We start from the raw sequence: 20,027 nt of genomic DNA, 5'->3' as shown, positions 1-20,027 counted from the left end.
ACATTTGGGTCATTTCAGTATAGATTGAGATGGCTGTCGTTTTAGGGACTGTCAGGGCTTTGCTTGATTTTGCGTAAAGTCTGGTATAGAACCAATGGCTGAAATGAAGTAAAAAATCAAAAACTTATTCAAATTGTAGTTTTGCCTGGAACCCAGTTGAAGCCGTCTTCTTCTTCTTCAGTGGGAAAGTGTGTGTGTGACTTTAAAGTGACATTAAAACCTGACCTGATGATGACAGGAAATGTGATTTTGACACACTGCAATGCAAGATCTGAATGAGAGTGAAGTGAAGAGAAGCACTGCAGAATGAGCGGCACCTTTTTGTTCGTGTTCATGACCACCGATTGTTAGTAGCCTTTAGACTAAATTACACAACCAAGGAAATCATATGGTTTAGTTTGCTTCAGTTGGGATGTCGTCACCCTACATTATAGTTAGTCATCACGATTAAGAGGAAAGTCCCAGCCTAGTCAAGCGAGCATGAACTGATGAAGCCTCTTGGATGAGAGGTGAAACGTCTTCAAAGACAATAACTAAGTCCAGTTGCATTCGATTGAATTTCCTTGAGATAAGAGGAAAGTATTCAACTTGAATCCAAAGGAGTAAAGTTGTCATGTTTCTGCAGGAATTGTGCCTTTTTTTTGGTATTTTAGATTAATTGTGCATTTTAGTCTTTAAGAATCAGGAGGCAATGATGATATTGGCTCTAGAGGTTCCTGATATCACTTTTGGTTTGTAAAAGCATGTGGAAACGGTCATACAGCTCATATCCCATAAGCCAGTCTCAACTAAAGGGAAGACACAAGTGAGACTTTACAAAACAGTCCACTGTCACCTTGTGAGTTAGTGCAAACGCTTTGTGTTTGCGCCCCTTTTTAAAACAACTGAAGCTCAACCTCGTCATGTGTCAGTCGAGTTAGATAGGGGCAACGCCAATCACCAAAACTTACTGGAAGATATATGTCTCACATGGTCAACCTGGTGGGTTTGAAATCCTTACAAAAAAACCAGCAGAGGAGGCTTTAGTACGGACCCCCCCCCCAGTCTTCTCCAAGCTGCATCAGCCTGCAGCCTACAGCATGCAACTGGAGTGCCTCCAGCACCCGGAGTCTTGCTTCCTCGTGTTAATTCCCCTGCAACAGAAGCAAACCTCTTCCACTCTTCTCTCTTTTTTTTTTATTTTTTGGCATTTCTGTTTAGCGGCCATCACCCGCTGCCCTGGCTCTCTGTTAATTGACCTGACCGTCACTGAAACGGAAACACCCGCTGAGTGATACTCACGAGTCTGCTTTGGTTAAAATCAAATATTACAGTTTATCACTTCGTTACCCCGATAAGCCTTTTCAGTTTAGCGCACCGTTACACTCTGTGGTTGCGACCCCCGCCCCCCCTTTTCTCAATTCCCCTTGAGCGGCTGGAGCTCGCGTTGCATGCCGGTACCTGTAGTCCTTACCCCTCCCTGGCTCTCCAGCGTCTAATCCTGGGCGTGGATAGCCGAGCACTACATCTCCCATGCTGTCACCGAGAGCACCCCTCTCTCTCTCTCCCTCTCTCTCTCTCTCTCTCCCTCTCTCTCTCCCTCTCTCTCCCTCTCTTTCTATCCCTCTCTCTCTCTCTCACCAGACTGGAGACTGGCGATACGAAACGGACTGTCTTGACGACCCCCCCCTCCCCTCCCCTCCCCTTCTCCTCTCTCTCTATCTCCCTCCCTCCCTCCCTCCCCCCCGGACTTTTTAGAACCGAAAACCGTCGAGATTAGTGAGCAGCCACGGACGGCAGGCGAGAGGCTGGACACGGCCGTATCCGAGTCGTGTGCCTGTTCCGTCGTTCTCATGCCATCTGGACGAGCGGGTTCGTAACTGTTTGTGTCATTAGACATCTTTTTTTTTCTCGCCTACTGATTAGCTTGGGAATTATTGAATATTTCAGAGAGCCAGAGAGAGAGTCTTAAAGGAGGAGGGGGGTGGAGAGGAGAGGCTTGGTGGCTTGGCGAATGCCTTTCAACACCGAAGTGGTTCAGTCAGTCCACCAAAGGGCCGACACGAGAGACGGGAGCACTTCGTATTAGGTCGGCCGGGGATAAATAACAGTAGCCTGCCTCAACATGTAAACCGCCGGGAGCAGCGTGAGGGCTTCGCGGAGTCTCCGCTGCGCAGGGAGCTGGGAAACCTCCCCGTGGTGATCGTGGCGGTGGTCAGCGGAGTTAAATATATTGTTTGTCCTCTTTTCGTGGCCCCTCCAGCAGCTCAGTCCGGTGTAATAAGTTGTGTCCCCCACAACCCCTCCGTTAGTTGTCCGGCTGGCTACTTTTTCTCCCCCCTTGTGCGCGAGTAACTCAAATGGCAGCCGATGTGTGATGTGTGTTTGGGGGCAAATTGATTATTTGATTGTTAAAAACCGCCCCCCTTCCCCTCACTTCGTCCCCCAAAGACAGGTAGCGTTACTTTGTCGGGTGTTCGTGGACTGATGGTCGTTTATGAGTTGTGATTGTTTGTCTCACCCCTCTTGTGTTTTTCTTTTTGTGCTGCTGTGCACCGATGTTGACTTACCTTATCGGGCGGAGATGTGACACATTGCCACGTTGTGTCCCTGCGACGCAGCCACTTGATAAGGGGAGGTGGGTGTTGGGTGGTGATGGGGTCTCTCTTCTCCTGTCACCGTAATATACCCAAACATTTGCCCTTCATCCCGACACGTTTCAGTCCACGCTAGTCTTCGTCACTTAGGCATGGTTCACTGAGGGAGTTCCGCTGGTGGCCGTGTTTGTCTGTGGATGGAGCGATCACCTGAGAGCCGGCTGCCATTCTCTCATTATGGTGACTGCTCGCCATCTCCAGTGAGGGAGAGCAGCGAGCGACCCGGAGCTCTCCAGAGTCGCCTCCCCCCTCCCGTGCCGATATTTGTAATAGAGCAAAAGCACATTGTTTTCAGAGTGCCCCAGTGCCACAGCACACATGTGGTCTACATTGTCCACTTTCCAGACGTGACATTGGGACGTGTGTTCTCTCATGCCGTGGGCCGGACATTGAGCTGGCCGGGGTCGAAGTAGGCTACAGCAGAATAATTTGATTTCTTCGAGGCTGTTTTTTTTCTTTTCCTCAAAGGTAATGTCAGGCTTGACTTTGTTTTGTCTGAACGCGGCGTGTGTGCGGAGCACTGCATACATTTATTGGCCTACATCAGAGCGGATGAATTCAAATGCTGATGCGGAGTAGAGCGCGTATGGTCGCAGCGCTAAGACTAACTAGCTGTAAGCAACTGTTGTACGGTAATGAATGCAGACCCTCCTTGCACTGAGCGGTATCTGCATCGCTGGAGCCCTTTTCAGTCCGTGCTCGCAGATTCCAGCAGATTGGTGTGTCACTCATTATGTGCATCGTATTCGCTATGTTTCACTGACTCCACGGTGAAGCGTTTTTCCATTTTCCCAAAGCTTTGACAGTTTGTTTGTTTTTTTCTTGCCTGGTGGTCTCACATACCTGCAGATGCGCTCGCCCGCGCTCACCTGTGTGAACATACCACGGGGGCTGTCCTGGCGTGTGTCCTGGGCATACACGAGAGTATTTCAAGCACCTGTTTTCAGATGACATCAAGACAGATCGACTCTTGTCGTGTTATTATTAATGATTGTGTGTGTGTGTGTGTGGTGAGCGTTGTTTTATGGTGGAGGGTATGTATTTTGTTGTGAAAATCTTTCAGCAGAGAGCCAGTGAGTGAAATTTCATGCTGAATTTTACATAAAACTGATAGCATCTTAATTCTGCGTGATCAAAACTGTACTTAATTGAGGTGGTTTGCCTTATTGTAATCATAAATCACCACCTGCCCATAGCGGGTAGCAAAACTTTTGCTCAGTCTCAGTCACCCGGTTTTCACGGGTGCACATGGCTCTCCACAGCTCATAACACACTGCGGCTGCCGCTCACTAATAAAAGATCATTTGAGCAGTCACAGCTGATTGCCTCATGGATGGATTACTGAACGGGCCTACCAGGCCAGGCTCAGGGGCCCAAAGGGGTCACAGGGTAAAAGCAAGACTCTCTGTTTTTGTGACTGTTACAAGCATTTGCCGTTGAAAAGTCATAGGGCTTGACCAAAACATCTCATCTAGTATTTATTTTGTTTTCCTAAAACTGCTATATAGTCCGTATTTAGGCTTCAACAGTGATACGTTCAACAGCAGAATATCCCTTCTTGTTTCCCTGTATCTCATACCGCATGCTTCAGTGTTTTGTATGAAATCTGTGGAGACGAGTGTCGGTCTGGATCTGTTGTGGTGGGAAGATTTGAAGAGGATTGAGACAGCCTCTCTTCATCTCCGGTGCGAACAAAGTAGCTTCAACCGACAACAGAACTTAAGAGTCAACCTGCTAATACCATGGATAACACAAGCGAAACTGTGGCCAATAGTACGAATAGGGTGATCTGGTATTTAGGAATGGTGACCTGTTACGTGTCTCTGCTGGGGCGTCGTTGGCTAATAATGTTTCCAGGCTGCAGCTGATGCATAAGGTCACATTTCCCTCTCTGGATATCCTAATTTTAGTCATGATAATTTGCTTTCTGGATCGATCAGTTCTGACAAATTGTTAACATTCATTATGTGCAATCAAGTAAAACCGAATGCAAGAACGAAAGAACCATGCTCTTCGGTTTACCACACTTCTGTTTGCTACCCTGAATTGTCTCCCCGCTTTGAGGAAATTGTAACATATCTGGCCTCCAAGCCTGTATCACAGAAAGGAAGTTTTCAGTTTCCCAACCTTGGTTGCTCTGAGCCTTTTGTTGTATAGAATGGCTCTTATTCATCCAGCAGCATTATTAGTGATTGCTTTAAATGTTATTTTTCCTGTGTATTCTGCATATCCCTATAGCTTAAGGAAAAATCTCCCCTGACTGACTCAGCTACCCCTGAGGCATGTTGTGTTAAAGAAACACCTATGCAGGTAATTGTTTTTGTTTTTTTCATTACAGTTGGATTACTAGATTAGAGCATTCTTTCCTCTTGTCTAATTAATACTGGCCTCATGAACTTCTCTTATTACTCAGGTGGATCCTACACTAATGAATGTAGGGGATGGAGGCACGGTGAGCAGAGAGATCAGTGCTCCAAATAAAGCGTCTGCTAGTATGGTGGGAAATCCCCCCCAGACGCTACCCCTTGAGTTCAGAGGAGATGTTACCCTCAGTCAGCAAAACAAGACCACTCCAACAACAGACTGTAAGACAGCAAAAGCCTGCCTGGACACTAGCAATTACAACCACAGCCCTGAGCTTTCTCCACCTCAGCAGCCCAACAATGCACCAATGTCCGGCTCAGCCCTCACCAGCTCAGAGAAGAGAGCAGACAAAAGGGTAGAAGCATCCAAACTCAAGGCTGATGGTGCTGGGGTCTTCCCGACTCCTCAGTGGTCAAGTGGTGTAAAAGTCAGCCGAGAGGACCCACTCAACCCCTGTCACAGCAATGTGACATCCAGTAAGAAATCACACCCACAAACACAATCTGTGCAAAGCGCTCCACCTGGGTTTCAATGCTCCACTATGTTTAAACCAGTCCAGCCTGTTGCCTTCCTTCCTTCCACTAATTTCTCCTCTCAACTTTGTAAAATCACTCTTCCACCAGCACTGGGTCAGATTGCAGCATTGAGGGAAGCCACAGCCAGTCAGTTTCAGAAAGAAATTCAGCCTCAAAGCTCAGGTGTCGGAGGGACACCACTCATGCGAACCTATCCCTATCCGTTCTCCATGGGCCGGACTCCAGCTACAGAGAAAAAAGCAGCCACGTCGACCTCAAAACTTAAATCTAGCCATTCATCTAATAAGAATGCCAAGTCTGTGGGAGAGCATAAATCTTTAGCCTCAGTGGTAGCCTCACCAGCTATTGCTCTACCATTGCAGCACCCATCATTAACTTCTGCAGCACCCACCTGCTATACGCTGTCTCCCACTGCTGCCATTTGCTGTGGTTCTGCACTGGCCAGCATCAACTCTCAGAGCAGATTGCTGAACCATGTGGAAAAAGGCAACAGCGTAGACAAGACAACCACGGGCTCTCTTAAAACGACTTCTCCCTCTGCTCCAGAGGACCACACAGTTTGTTCTGCTGAACCAAGAGATGTACCACTTGATCTGTCCGCTAAATCAAAACGTCCAAAATGCACAAGTGACCCTCCCGTTACAATGATTGAGACTCATCATAATGAGTCAAATCAGAGAGATTTTCTAAACTCGAAGAGGAGTCATTCGGCAACTTACAGCTCAGCTGTGCAGTACCCTATCTTACCAAACACTCACAGAAATGGATCTCATCAAAAGCAAATAAATAGGCCTCAGAATCACCAGATCCCAGAGCCCAAACCAACCTGGGGTAAGGGATCTTCACAAGACCCCATTAAAAGCATCCCTGGAACATATGTAGGTGTGGCTAGCCCCATACTGGCCTCTACTCTACGGGGCAAAGATGGAAAAGGGACTTTTGCCGATGAATTTCAGAGTTTCGCAAAACAGGAGTTTATATCAATAATTGACCAAGGAGAACATCTGGCCTCAGGAGGAAAGAAGCCATCCTGTCTGATGAAGGGCAACCAACATTCTCACAGCATCAAACATGTTAAAAACACCAGCACAGCCATAACTAAGAACTGTCCTTCTAAAGGAGCGCTCACAACTGCTCTGTCAAGCTGTGCCAATGCTCAGATTCATCAGAAATCCGGACCTGGCAAAGCCACCGTTGTCAATCCAGCATGGCAACAGCCGTCTCATCTTCCGCACCAAGCCTTGGCTGTTCAGGGAAAAATCACACAAGGATCTCCAAAGACCAAGGGTGCCCCAGTGACAGAAGGATCTAAGTTTCAGAATACCCACCACAGCCCGTCCAAACCTGAGGATGATAAGTGGGAGAGAATCAAGTCTCCCCTGTCTAATCTTGCGTCCATTGTAAAGCAGCAAGCTCTCGAAACAACAGCACTGACTGGTGAGGGTAATACTCAGTCCTCACCTGTTACATCAAGAAAAGCTGAAGTTCTGAATCCACTCACAGGGAGCCAAGACACCCAATCTAAGCATACGCCTGCTTTTAAATACCCACCATACTGGTCTTTGGAAAAGTGGGCTGGCACGCCATCTCAAGGGGACTCAGCTCAAACTATGAGGAGGCACGAGAAGGTGAATGCCACAGAGCCTTCAGAGAATAATACTGAATTAAACACCAGTCCGGGAGAACACATGGGACTACAAATGAAGCAGGGCTCCACAAATCCTGCCGGCCAGTCTTATCTCTTTAGGAGCAATGCATCAACAAATGGAAACAGGGTGGAGAGCAAACTAGCCCAGGTGTTAGAGGGGGAGATATTGAAGAAAGAAAGTGGGGCATCAGACAGTCCTCCCAGTGACAAATTGGATAGCACGGTTGCGTCTATTCTTACGGGCCAGCGTGCGGGTGGAGGCGACAAGTTTGAGAAGAAAACGAACGGAACCAAAGAGGAATCGCCAGCCAAAGCAAAAGCTGCTGCCATCAAACAAAAGAAAACCAGCCCGAAGAAGGCAGCGAAGGAAAAGTCAGCGACTGGCCCATCGAAGAAGGCTACGGGAAAGAAGAAAGGCACAGAAAACAATCCGACCAAAGTGTCTTGCCAAAAGAAGGTAAACTATCTGTATGTATGGTTATACATCCTTTGTAGTGTCCAAAATATCTGTGTTCATTTTTATTATCTGCCTTTTTAAAGATTTTAACTAGTGAATTGGCCATACAGAGCTCCCTGTCATAATACTAATCTACGACTGTTAACTTCCAAGGGCTTAGTGTGAGTCAGCTACGTTCTCTTTCCATCAGCACGAAAGCTGTGTGATCAATAGCATACGATACAGCATGCTCACTATGTCCCCCTGTGTATTTCAGCAGAAGAAACAATGTGCACCTGTGCTGGAGCAGAGTCCATCAGCAGGAAAACTTTCTGCACAGAGTAAAGAGCCGATTCCAAGGGACAAGATCAGTCCCAGTAAGGTGGAGCAACCAACCCGTGACAAACCAGGTAAAGTCATTGTTTCTTACAATCCTGTGGCATTTACTGCCCTGTAAAGTTCTCACAGTGTGGACAAATGTCTGATATCTATCACAAATTTAATGATGCTCTCAGTTATGTCTGACATGTAGCCTTTTATCGAGCTTGCAGTTAGATTACTCTGGCATCTCATAGCTTTAGTTCTGGAGATAAATAACCTGCAGTCATCTGCAGCAGTACTGTAGTTTGTGTAATAGGAAATGGAAAATGTCATATGAATTGTCTGAATGGCATTTTTGGATGCCTCAGTCATACTTCTTTGGATAAAAGCTGGTGTGAGTATAACAATCAAATGTGATTTAATCAGTTACAGATAGTGGCAGCAGCACTCAGAGTGTGGAGACTCCAGTCTCTCTCAATAGCTGTGCCGTATCCAGTAAAGAGCCCGACACTACAGAGAGCTCCTTCCCAAGACTGAGGAGAGGACGACGGCGAGCTGATGAGGCACGACTGGACCTCTGGGGCTTTGCAACGCCTTCCCCTCCACCCCCACCAACGCCTCCCCCACCAGCCTCCCTGCCACCCACTGCCCAACCCGCCCGCCGTCCGAGGGGGAGGCCTCGCTCAAACCCCCTGCCAGAGCGAATGATTCAGGGCAAGGGCAAGACGGTCAGTGCAGACGGTGAGACACCCGCTCATAAGAAACGCAGACGATGTTGTAGCAGAAAGTACCAGACTGGGGAGTACATCACTGAGAAAGACAAGCTGGAAGATGGAGGGCGCCTTGAGGAATCTGACTCCCTGAGACAGGACAGTGGAATACCAGCAGGTATGCAGTTTGTCTCCAGAGACCAAGTCAGGTTTTCAGTTAAGTGTTTCCAGCCCAAGTGTTGATCAAAAGTGCAGCTATTAGTTACAGATATGACAAAAGCAGTGTGTAAGCTTAGAGAATGAATCTTTAAAATTTGAGTCTGCTTCTTAGTGTTTCTGTTCATCAAGGGCTGAAGTTGATATTTAAAAAGAAAGCTTTGACCAGGGTAGCCACAACTAGTTGATTAATCATTTAATTAAGTGACAGGAAATTAACCAGCTTTGTTTGTCTAAGTAATTTGTAAAGCAAAAACTGTCATCATCTAATTTCAGAAGTTGTTGATTTTCTCTGTTTTATATCATTGTAAACAGAGTATCTTTGAGTTTGTGTTGTGCAGACAAGATATATGATCTTTGAAGTTGTCGTCTGGGGCCCCTGTAAATAGCGAAGGACATTTTGAACAATTTTCTGACATTTTAACCGTTAATCAACTACTTGTGAAAAAAATCAGCACATTAAATGATTATGAAAATTACCGTGGCAGCTTTGAATAATCAAGTAGCTGTTATAGCTCTGAACCACACAATTCATTAGTTTGTAACAGCCTCACAAATAAGCCTGAATTGTTGTATTTTAATACCATTATATATTAATCCTTTTTTGGCTGCTAATCAGGCTAAGTGACAAAACATTTGGCAATGCTGCCTTGTGATGGGCATTTGTCATTATTTCTGACTCTTTGTAGACTGTGATAATTCATTCTATTAAAAAAAGAAACCTGATGAATAAATCTATACGGACAGTGGAAACTGTGCTTTTAGGAATGAGCGAATATAGGATAAAATACATATAAAAACACTACATTTTACATTTGCATGTTTTTGTTTTTATGTTGTTTTTATTAGCTTCTGAACAACACACAGAGACAAGGTGGTGTGAATAGCTGTTTGTGAACCCTCAGTGTATTCATATACCGTAAATGATCCATCCAGGAATAAAGGATAAATGATTCAGAATGGACCATAAGGAAGCATAGCTGGCAGCTTCTGGCTTCTGAAGATGTACCTCAGATTTTGTGAGGTACATCTTCATAAAAGGTGCTGTGGGAAATCATTTGATAGAACATTGTGAGACCGTTTGAAATTTTTCAACAACTACGGCATGTACCTGGGTCTTCCCTACAATTATAATGCTTACACCCAGCACCAGATCCATTCTGGGCACCACCTAACCCGAATGAACAAAATTCCTAGATCTAATATTTGTAACTGGTCCTCACTTTCCCACTTGCTTTCCCAAGTTTTTGTACACAGTTAATAATGGGGACGTTAATTTCTTTGTAAACCCAGAGAAAACAATGTATACAGTATATGAAAAGTGACAAATAGAAGACAGTAATATCTGACTCTTTTATCTTCCTGAGGTGCTGTGTGTCATGTCGACATCAGCTACCTGTTGATAAGACACACATAAGGTTTATATGTGGAGAATTAACAGAAATACTGTATCTCCAGCCTGATCGCAGCGCTGCTGAAAACTGAGCAGAGAGCCGCATAGACACAAGTTATCCTGTTACAGCAGATACGATGACTAAACCATGGACCATTGGTTCAGGAAGTGCCATGCTTCCTGAAGAAAACTCCACATTGTGCTCAGCAGGCACCTACAATGTCTATAGCACATTCTAGATAAAATGGGTAACATTAAGATATTAACATGTTAAGTGGATTTTTCACTTCAGTACTACTCAGCATAACCTCCAATCTAATTTGTCATTACAGATCCACAGGTGGATCAGTGTCCGAGCCGCACTGCCTCCAGTCCAGATCCTGCTCCACGGAGACCCTCTGTCACTCGCTCGGGGTCGGTCCGCTACCAGGGCAGCGAGATATCTCCAGAGCACAGTGACAAGCCTTCAGGGAAGAGAAAGTTCAAAAGCAAGCACCTATGTGACAGTGACGATCAGAAGGTGAATTGCTCTCCGATACTGCTTGTAGGCTTACAGTACACCTCGAACCATACGGGGCTGATAACGTACGGTGCACCATGAATATATTAGCTTACAGTGCCCCCCTGTGGCTAGATAAATGCTATGTTTGTCACATTTATGATAGCAGCTGGTTTTATGCTGCGCAGTTCCTTGATAAGTGGAACACACTGCATGGTCAGTGTATTACAAGAAAATTAATTCGTTGCACAGTGCTGTAACCAATAACTCTGTATTTTAGATCAAGACTAAACGCAGCAGCTTGGGAAAGCGTGGTGCGTCACTTGCGCTGGATGATGATGGTTCCGATGTAAAAAGAACAGCCAGCCCCCCACCCACTCCAAAAACTTTGCCGTCATCTCCTCCCAATAAGAAAGGCTTATCGGGAAGAAGCAGCGATTCAGAGTCTCCACCCAAAAGGCCCATTCCCCCGGAGGTTCGTCGGCTGATTGTCAATAAAAATGCAGGCGAGACCTTGCTGCAGCGTGCTGCTCGATTGGGCTATCAGGTAAAATCCATTGGTTCACATGTGTCGTATTGATAACGTGAAGTCCAATAAGCCGTGCACCTCTTTGAACCATGTTGTCGTCCTACCTCTGTGCTGCAGGATGTAGTCCAGTACTGTCTTGAGAAGGACATCAGGGAGGTCAATCGGCGTGATAATGCCGGTTACACAGCTCTCCACGAGGCGTCCTCTCGAGGCTGGACTCAGATTGTCCAGATGTTACTGAAACACGGCGCTGACGTCAACTGTAGCGCCCAGGATGGAACACGGTGAGGCTTCACGGGGGGGATGATTTTGAGTTATGATTCTGGTTAGCTGAATTAAACCCATGTAAGTACTGTCATGGGTGTAACCTTTGTGACATATTTGAATATGGAGGTTGTTTCTTGACCTTCAAATTCCACTTACAGGCTTTTTGGAGCCTTTTGTTGCATCTTGCATTCTTTGTTGAGCAAAAGGAGATCTCAGGTGGATGCCTGTTGGTCGTATTCATATAGTGGACACATATTTCATTGAGTAGTGTAGATTTTGTGCCAAGAAATGTCTGCAATAATCAAAAATAACCTGACAATCATCTCACTGTTTATTATTTACTCCTCTGAAAATACACAGCCTGAAATTAGACATCTTAATGAGATATAAAAATGGTAATATTTCCTGTTGCCTGTTAAGCCTATTTACTTTTCTGTTCACACAGATCGTAATTGATCAAAGCAAGAGGAGGAAAGTATTTGAAAGTTAATCTTGCTTTTGTTTTACTGTAGTACACATCTGATGCTTCATCTACAGCGTAAAATGCAGCCCTGAAAGCCATCTGTGTTTTGTTTGTTCTTCGTTCAGGCCCCTTCATGATGCAGTAGCGAGTGATAACCTCCCAATAGTCTGGTTGCTTTTGAACCACGGTGCAGACCCGACTCTGGCCACCTACTCTGGGCACACACCAGTCAAACTGGCTCATAGCCCGAGCATGAAGACCTTCCTCACAGGTAGCTCATCCGTTTTTTTTTTTTCATCAGCCAGGAGAACTAGTTTTGAATAAATTTCCCATTCCCGTTTCCAAGGTGTTGAAGTGCTGTTTTACTCCAGGCTAAATTCATTTTTCACATCATCAACAAACACTTCAGACACAATAAACAACACAGCAGACTACAGTAAAGCTAATCGAAATGAGACAAGAAAATAAATAATAAAACTTGGACACATTTACAGTAACTCTGACTGTAAATGTGTCAACACATTACTAAGCTCAGTGCTCAGTGCCACTACATCACATTTGGCACAGTGAAAGATTAACAATGCTGCGTGCAGCATAGATAAGAACTTTTTTCTATTTTATAAAGTCTTATAACCCATAAAGGGCTTGTCATTAACAGTTTGAGCTGCTTGCGTTCAAATGTGTGAATCGTATTACTTTGTTGTCTTGTGGTCGTCCAAAGTTGAAAATATTGTCCTGGTTACGGAAACTTCGGGGAGTTTTAATTGCTGGACTTCAGTTGAGTTTCCCCAGTGGTTGGGGCACGATCACCTTGGGTTCGCGTCCACATAAACGAACGCACTGCAGCTCTTCATCAATATGTGACGATATGTTCGCATTAATAAATGAAAATCAGGGAGACTTGCATCTTGACATGATATCGCTGTGGTGAAAAAACAGCCCACGGTAGATTAAATATAGCTTTTATTGAAGAAAAACATGCATGGTGTGTCTGAAAAGCTGCTATTGATTTCTCAGTTATCGATCATTAGTAATAGATTCAGGAAACTGCTTTAATTTGGCTTCTCTTGTGTCAACCTTGTTCCATAACTGAGCCATTAATTGCACATCTGCCTTCCTTAGAACAACACTAAAGACTCTTTTGTTTGTCATTGGGAACCAGTAAAAAGTCAGGCCCATCAGTTTGTTTATAGATGCTGAGCTTTGTGGTTTATCTTCACATCAGTGCTGCTGATGTTGACCAGTTTAAAGCATCTTTCTGCAGCGCTTAGCCAGGTTGTGAAGAGTCAGGAAACACCAGTCTGCTTTTAACACTTCGCTGCTACTCGTTTTTCTTTCACCATCAACTTGGCTGCAGCATCAGCATTCAAAGGAATGTAATCGTCTCAGGTAAATAGACAGATGGAGGCTCATTAGTTAATACAGCCACACGCAGGCCCAGCTCCGATGCCTAAAAATAGATTGTTTCACAAAGACAAACTGCTACTTCAGCCAGTTTTCCAGCAACTAGTACTCATTTTTATGTTGTGTATTATTTTGTTGAGGCGTCTGCAAAAGCCATCATGTTTTTTGTTTGATCTTGACAGGCTTTAATGTTAGGCCCTGTCTTGCAAATTTACCACAAAATATAACACAGGACACTGTTTGTTTGTTTGTTTGTTTCTGTGTTTGTTGGTTTGTTTTTCACAGAATATTTCACCGACCTGGAAGGCCGCAAGGAACAAGACCCCAGTTTACACTGGGATTTCTACAGCAGCTCCCTCTTTGGTAAGAAAACTTGCAATAGTGGCTTGATCTGTCTTACTGTCTGTCAGTCCGTCCGCTGATCGATGGACCGATTCTTCAGTTCAGTTTGTGGTGATGAAGAAGTACTTTCAGTCTTGCTCTGGCAGTGAGGAAGACTAGTTGAGGCTTGTTGAAGCATTGACCAGCCTTCTGCAGCAAAATTATTCCAGTTTGTAGGCCAGGCTCACGTTCGGCCATCGGGACATTGAGGGATGACAGTCTGCTGTACCAGCATCAGTGCTGTGTTGTAAACAGCCACAGGGAGCCAGTTATTCAGTGGAGGATTAGAGTTGTTGCATGGAAGAATGAATGAGAAGGTGGAAATCTTTGGAATGAAACTGTCCAGATAAAAAATGACTGAAGAAACGTTTATTTGCCCCCCACGTTGAGGACAGATATGTATATTGTTCTTTATTGGGTTTTTTTTTTCATTTGTTTTTCTTATCTAAGTACTCTTATTCTAAAATTTCCATCAAAGTTACATCTGCTCCTTGTACATTATTGTCCATTTTTTGTGTTAAATCTTTTCATGGAGGATGATAACACTCCCCTCCATTTGGTTTTAAATCACCCATAATACAGCCTGCATCCAGTTCTCCCTTTATATTGCAGCCTTTCCTCCCTGACAACTTTTTTATTAATATATTGAAAGAACTGATGCCAGTCTTTGGTTTGCTGGTTAGTGTTGAATAGATTTCTGTAAAATATGTGTGATTATATTTAATCTTTATCCTTTATGTTATTTGCGGGAGAAATCGTGGATTATTTGTGCGCTTTTATTTGGCATTTATTGTTGTTTGAGAAACAGCTGCGCTGACTTCCTGTCACAGAAAACATGAGGCTTTAAAATGTCATTGTATCTGTTTTCATTGTGTCTTTCATATCAGTAGAGGCACTGAATCACACTCCCTGCAGTCTAGCAGTAAATATTCCTTTACCACATGTGGCTGTGGGTATAAAGTTTGCATTCCTGTATCTGATCTCAGCATCACCAGCAATCAGTCTTAAACCTTTTACGGTTGACGTGAATAGATCGTCCTCTAGAGGGAGTCCAGACTCCATGTATCCAAGCAGCTGAGTTTGTTCGCTGGTCCTCCTCTCACCTCAGTGAACTTGTCGTCACAGAGACCGACCAGGAGCCGTGCTGGGACTTCCTGCTGTCTGAGCAGAATCAGGAACTGGAGGAGAATACAACAGGGAATACTGAGCCGGACTCGGACAAAGATTGCCTTCTGTTTGAGTTCTCATCCGAGCCTCTCTTACCCTGCTATCATGTTCAGGTGTCCTTATCCCAGGGGTAAGTTCGCAAAGATGAACTGATTGAAAGTGATGAATAACTGTGCTGAGGTTGCACGATCCTTTAATTATTATTTATTTGTTTATTTTAATTTAAAGCTTTAAATCCTTATCCAAAAATCCACATCTTATAGTTTCTTTAAATTGGTAATTTTGAGTTTAAATAAACAAGAATGAAACATGGAAAATTGGAGGGAGCCACATTAATTCATTCAATACATTCTTACTGACACTTATAAGCAAAATGCCTCCAAATTTAGCACGTGTGAACTCAGTTTGGATGCATTTTCACTTTGCTTTCAGTAGTTGTAAGTGATGATGATGAGGTTATGATAAAAGATGAAAATGGAAACAGACTTGGCACTGTTTGAGTGATTAGATTGGTAGGCGTTTACATTAGAACGACAGGCACATAAATAGTCTGTAAGTCACAGCTTTAACTTCTCTCATTTGGCCTGAAATTGTATTTACACATCAGAAGCAGCAGCTGACAAAATGTGGAGGTCACATTATAGGGCACAATATGAGCTTTTCAAATGTTAATGTGACTTATGAAAAGGGAAGCTAAAGGTCAATTAGAATCCTGAGCTTTCAGGTTTCATTAGGAGTTATTAACAACACCATCAAGCACATCATGATTGATGATCAAGTACAATGAGCTCATAATTATCCTGATCACTGATTAACTTCTGTCAGTAATCAATACACACTTCATTAAAACATTAATCAAACCAGTACCTAACAACAGTCGTTGTCAGACAACCTTATCATGCTTTAGCAGTTACCCAGTGCTTCTGTAGTGTTGACAAAGCGTTAAAAAATACAGATAATTAAATATTAACAGCTTGAATTAAACTTCAGCTCCCTGTGAGCTCCGGGGCAGCTAACACGCTACACCCCCCCTGAGAAACACGACACATTAACAATTTGTTAAGTGTCAGTAAAAGCACAGAACACAAGATGAAAGGTGTCATGTGTCAACAGTGTTCTTGCCAGTACAATCCCAAAACATAAACTCTGTTTCCTTACAACCTTTACATTTTGGATCTTGTCGCCTCAGCTCTCGACCAGCTTCCACTGGTTAGCTGTGCTGCTTTAGTGGGAGAGCACAGTGAGAATGAGAGGCGAACTGTTTCAAAAATAAGACTTCTCACTAAAATAAGTTACACGCCAAGTGAAACGCCAACTCATAACCCTGTCAGTTCACCGTCTACCATGTGGGTGTGATGGCGTTTTGAACGCTTTTCCAACCGTTGCTGAAGTAACCATCCAGTTTGCCGCTTGCTGGTGAGGGAGTGCATGCCCACCTTCCAGTGATATTAAACATGCTCGACATTATCGGAACATCAGAATTAGAAAAAGACAGCTTGGATTGGCTGGTTTGACAACCAGCAAGCTGCCTAATCTACCTGCTCCTGTCTGTCATCCTCGTCGGGTCTTTTTTGCTGTGCAGTTTGAAAAAATTCTGCAAAGTTTGATGTTTCGTTTTTGACCTGCGGCATCAGAGTCAGTATGGCAGAGTGATTCAAAACCAACCAGACAGATTTAGTCAGCATAGCTCTCCAGATGTATGAGACGGGAAATGCATTTTAATCCATTTATGAAACAGAGTTTTGATTGAAACTAGCTTATTTGATTAAAAAGAGCAAAGTTGTATGATCAACCTGCACCTCGGTTCATTTTCTTATGAAGATTATTATTATTGCACTGTTTTAAAAATGGTGTTCTTGTGGGCAGACACGATCAAGCTTCATCTGGCAAACTGTAATGTTTTCTAAGTAAGCAACCGCTTTTCTCTGTGTCCATATCGACTTAAGTTTCAGTTCCTGACATCAGAGCTTACGGCTGCTGTGATTGTTATGGCTCTCAGACTTGATTTTAGAGCTTGATATGTAAAATTAGCAGACTCCATGCTGCTGGATTACCTGTCTGAACATGCGCTAAATCTTTCTCACAACATGGTTGCTTTTCATGCTGTATCATCAACTGAAACCAACGGCTGTATTAAAACTCAGTCAACAGTGATTTCTTAATGGGCTAAAACATGTCAAACCTTCTAAATTAATCCATCCTGTTGTGTTGTTTTCATGAACCTTTCTGCTTTGCATTAGTCCTAACTTTATCACTTGTTATCACCTTATACAGAGAGGTGCACTCAACCCTCATGGATATCAGTACAGTGGACAAAATAATAGAAACGTCTGTCAGTATAATGCAATACAATTTAACAACAGAACAAACTCATAAATGATCGTAAAATTGAGGAACAGTTTTAACGAAAACTTTAGGAAAAGTAGGATTTCTTGTCAGTGAGTAAGTAACAGGTTTGATGTAAGCAGCAAACTTTGCACATCAGCAAGAAAAGAGTGCAAAAAATGCAAAAAGGCAGTTTATGGAAAATTGTTTTTATTGTACACCTCACTTGAAATGTGTAGACTTGTGTTTGTTTGTCCACACATAAGAATTAATATGGTAAAAATATAAAATGTGGTTCCTAGAATAGCAAATCTGATCTTTTTTTTTTGTCTTTCTTATTCAATACTCTAACCTTGGACTAATATCAGACATTTTTCTCTCTCGCAGCTTTTGCAACTGGTTCCTCCTCACAGACGTCCTGAAGCGCCTGAAGATGTCGGCGCGGATCTTCCGGGCGCGTTACCCACACTTGGAGGTGGTGAGCTTGTCGCGCTCTGAGCTCTGGAGGCAGGTATCGGTCAGCCAGGTGAGCTCCACGTTGGCTTCGCCCTACAGAGGGAAGAACAAGGAGGAGGAAGACGAGAAAGAGGAGGGACTTGTGGATCTGGTGCGATGCGTACCAGAGCTCCAGAGACTACTGGGCTCCACTATTCACATCCTACAAGAGGAGGAGGAGGAGGAGGAGGAGGACGAGGAGGATGAGGAAGAGGAGGAGGAGATGGTGAGAAACACAGGGAAGCCTCGCAGCCGATAGCCTCTCTGTCGCCGCACTCCTCCAACGTGCAAACTGTTGTCGTTTTCAAGTGTCAGCCCAAGTCCTTCCCTGCGCTCAGCGGCTCAAACGAAACCTCTCCGTCCATTGTAACGAGGGTCGTGGGTTTTGACTCCAGCTCCAGTAATGACTTGACACTCCATCTATAACCTTTGACCTCAGACAGAAGGTGATTAAATGATCACGAGGACCTGCACATGGGAGTGGTGGGTGCTGGAAAGCAGCTTTCAGGTTCCTATCTATAGGTATATTTGAATACATGAGAACTATTGAGCAAGCTTTTTTTATTGATTATGTATGTACATGTAGTGTATATGTATATCTTGCCATCAGGGTTAACATTTGGATAGATAAATGTATTCTTGTGGCAAAGGACGGATTATATTCAGGACTTTTTCGTTTGAGTTTGTTCCTGAGGGAAAGCGCTATTTTTCGATGGGAGATAATCCAAGGCTTTTATCTTGGTGAACTCTTGCATAACGCTAAGACGCTTAAGTCAGGGAGGCCAGTGGCCCAGATGGTTTCTCTGTCAACCTGGGAGACCCGGAGACCTGCAGAGGAGAGACCACGGCACATAATATTCAAACATAATCACCCTCTCACATGAGAGCCTCATTTCCTTTTACCTCCTGTGTTTCATTTCATTCACTTTCAACATCCGTGGGAGAAAATCAGTGGACAGAGCTAATAGCTTACGATGTTTGTTTCTCCTCCGCATTTCACAGAGTAAGCCAGGGCAGCTCTGAGCTGTCAAAGTCCCTGCTCATAGTATGAAATAGTAAGTTTTGTTTGTTTGTTTGTTTGTTTTGGACCTTGAGAGTTTGTTTACAGAAATGGACAGATGGCAGTGGTGTTCTCCACTCCCCGGGTTTACTCCTCCTGAACCGATACAGAATCCTGTGGATCTTGTTCAGAGGAAAATCAGTACCATCTCTGGAGTCCAGAGCCTGCTCCTGTGTCCGAGGAGCAGAGACGCCCGATTAACTGCAGCAGCGACTGTCCCCCTACGTCCCAGTATGGTGTTTCCGGATCCTAGAGTGCTTTGTGTTGCAGTGTTTTCTTTACACTGTTTGTTGTGCTTAATTTAATAGTCATTAATATATTTGACCTCTTGTATATCTGACAAGCCTATCTATGGAAAAAAAAATGCTTTGTATGGTTGGTGCTTCATTTTGAAATGTACTTATTAGGATCCCTTTATTCTGATATTTTCCTCCCTCATTCAAAAACAGTATTTCAAAAAAGCTAAAGTACAGTTTTATTGTACTGGTGCTAAGACAGATTTTTGTGTTGACAATCAATGATGTCTTGGTTTGAAGTCACAAACTAATAAAAGATATTTAAAATGAAGAGACTTAAGGTGTAAAGAAAAGTATAGTTTAGTTAAAGAAAACGGGACACAGCAAGACTGAAAGACTGAGCAGTGTGAGAGATCTTGAAGAGCCTTTTATTTGATTCTTTTATAAGAAATCAACAAGAATAAAGCATGATTGTGAATCCTAGTTTTATCTCTTTGTTTTGTCAATTGGATTATTACAGTAAAAATGATTATTATAACGAAGGGAATGTTAATGTCAGAATTCTCCTCAGGCGTTTCTCAAGTTTATCTCTTTAGCCTCAGATATTTTGCTGATTTTCTTTTTTTCTTGAATCACAGATAGCTCACCCCTCAGAGAAATACTGCAAAGAATCATGACTTTAATCTGCACTGTACCAGAAGAAAAGCTTTCTATGTTTAAACCCAAGAGTGTTAGCTGTTCTGATTCAACTCTCTGATGAGTAAATATCATAAATGGGCTTTTCTGTGGAGTATTGGTCCAAGGTACATACTGATTACCCATCTGTCCCTTCTGTCAGGCTGTCGAGCAAAGCTGAAAATGCCAAAAAGAATAAATAAATAAATAAAATAAAGAGTTACATTTAAAAAAAAAAGTAGAATCTGGATAGTCTGCACCGCACC

The 20,027-nt window shown here is 43.7% G+C and overlaps 1 protein-coding gene across 9 annotated transcripts in view; it reads left to right on the top strand.

The window, feature by feature from the left end:
- bcorl1 (BCL6 corepressor-like 1) overlaps positions 1-19,569 on the top strand; it is a 28,735-nt gene extending 9,166 nt beyond the window's left edge. For 4 of the 9 annotated variants that reach the window (XM_046405496.1, XM_046405498.1, XM_046405497.1 and 1 more), the window contains exons 2-12: positions 4,875-4,946; positions 5,050-7,641; positions 7,898-8,030; positions 8,368-8,829; positions 10,593-10,780; positions 11,040-11,306; positions 11,406-11,572; positions 12,144-12,289; positions 13,708-13,785; positions 14,929-15,100; positions 17,683-19,569. In XM_046405496.1, the coding sequence (XP_046261452.1) occupies positions 4,941-4,946; positions 5,050-7,641; positions 7,898-8,030; positions 8,368-8,829; positions 10,593-10,780; positions 11,040-11,306; positions 11,406-11,572; positions 12,144-12,289; positions 13,708-13,785; positions 14,929-15,100; positions 17,683-18,049 (4,578 nt within the window). In that variant the 5' untranslated portion in view covers positions 4,875-4,940 and the 3' untranslated portion in view covers positions 18,050-19,569. The other 5 variants (XM_046405502.1, XM_046405499.1, XM_046405501.1 and 2 more) reach the window with 5 other exon arrangements.
- Positions 19,570-20,027: the final 458 nt, after the last annotated feature.

This window comes from Scatophagus argus, chromosome 12 (assembly GCF_020382885.2).
Source record: "Scatophagus argus isolate fScaArg1 chromosome 12, fScaArg1.pri, whole genome shotgun sequence".
NCBI lineage: Eukaryota > Metazoa > Chordata > Actinopteri > Scatophagidae > Scatophagus > Scatophagus argus.
The sequence above is the reverse complement of the archived record's forward strand: the minus strand, read 5'-3'. Positions and strand labels throughout refer to the sequence as shown.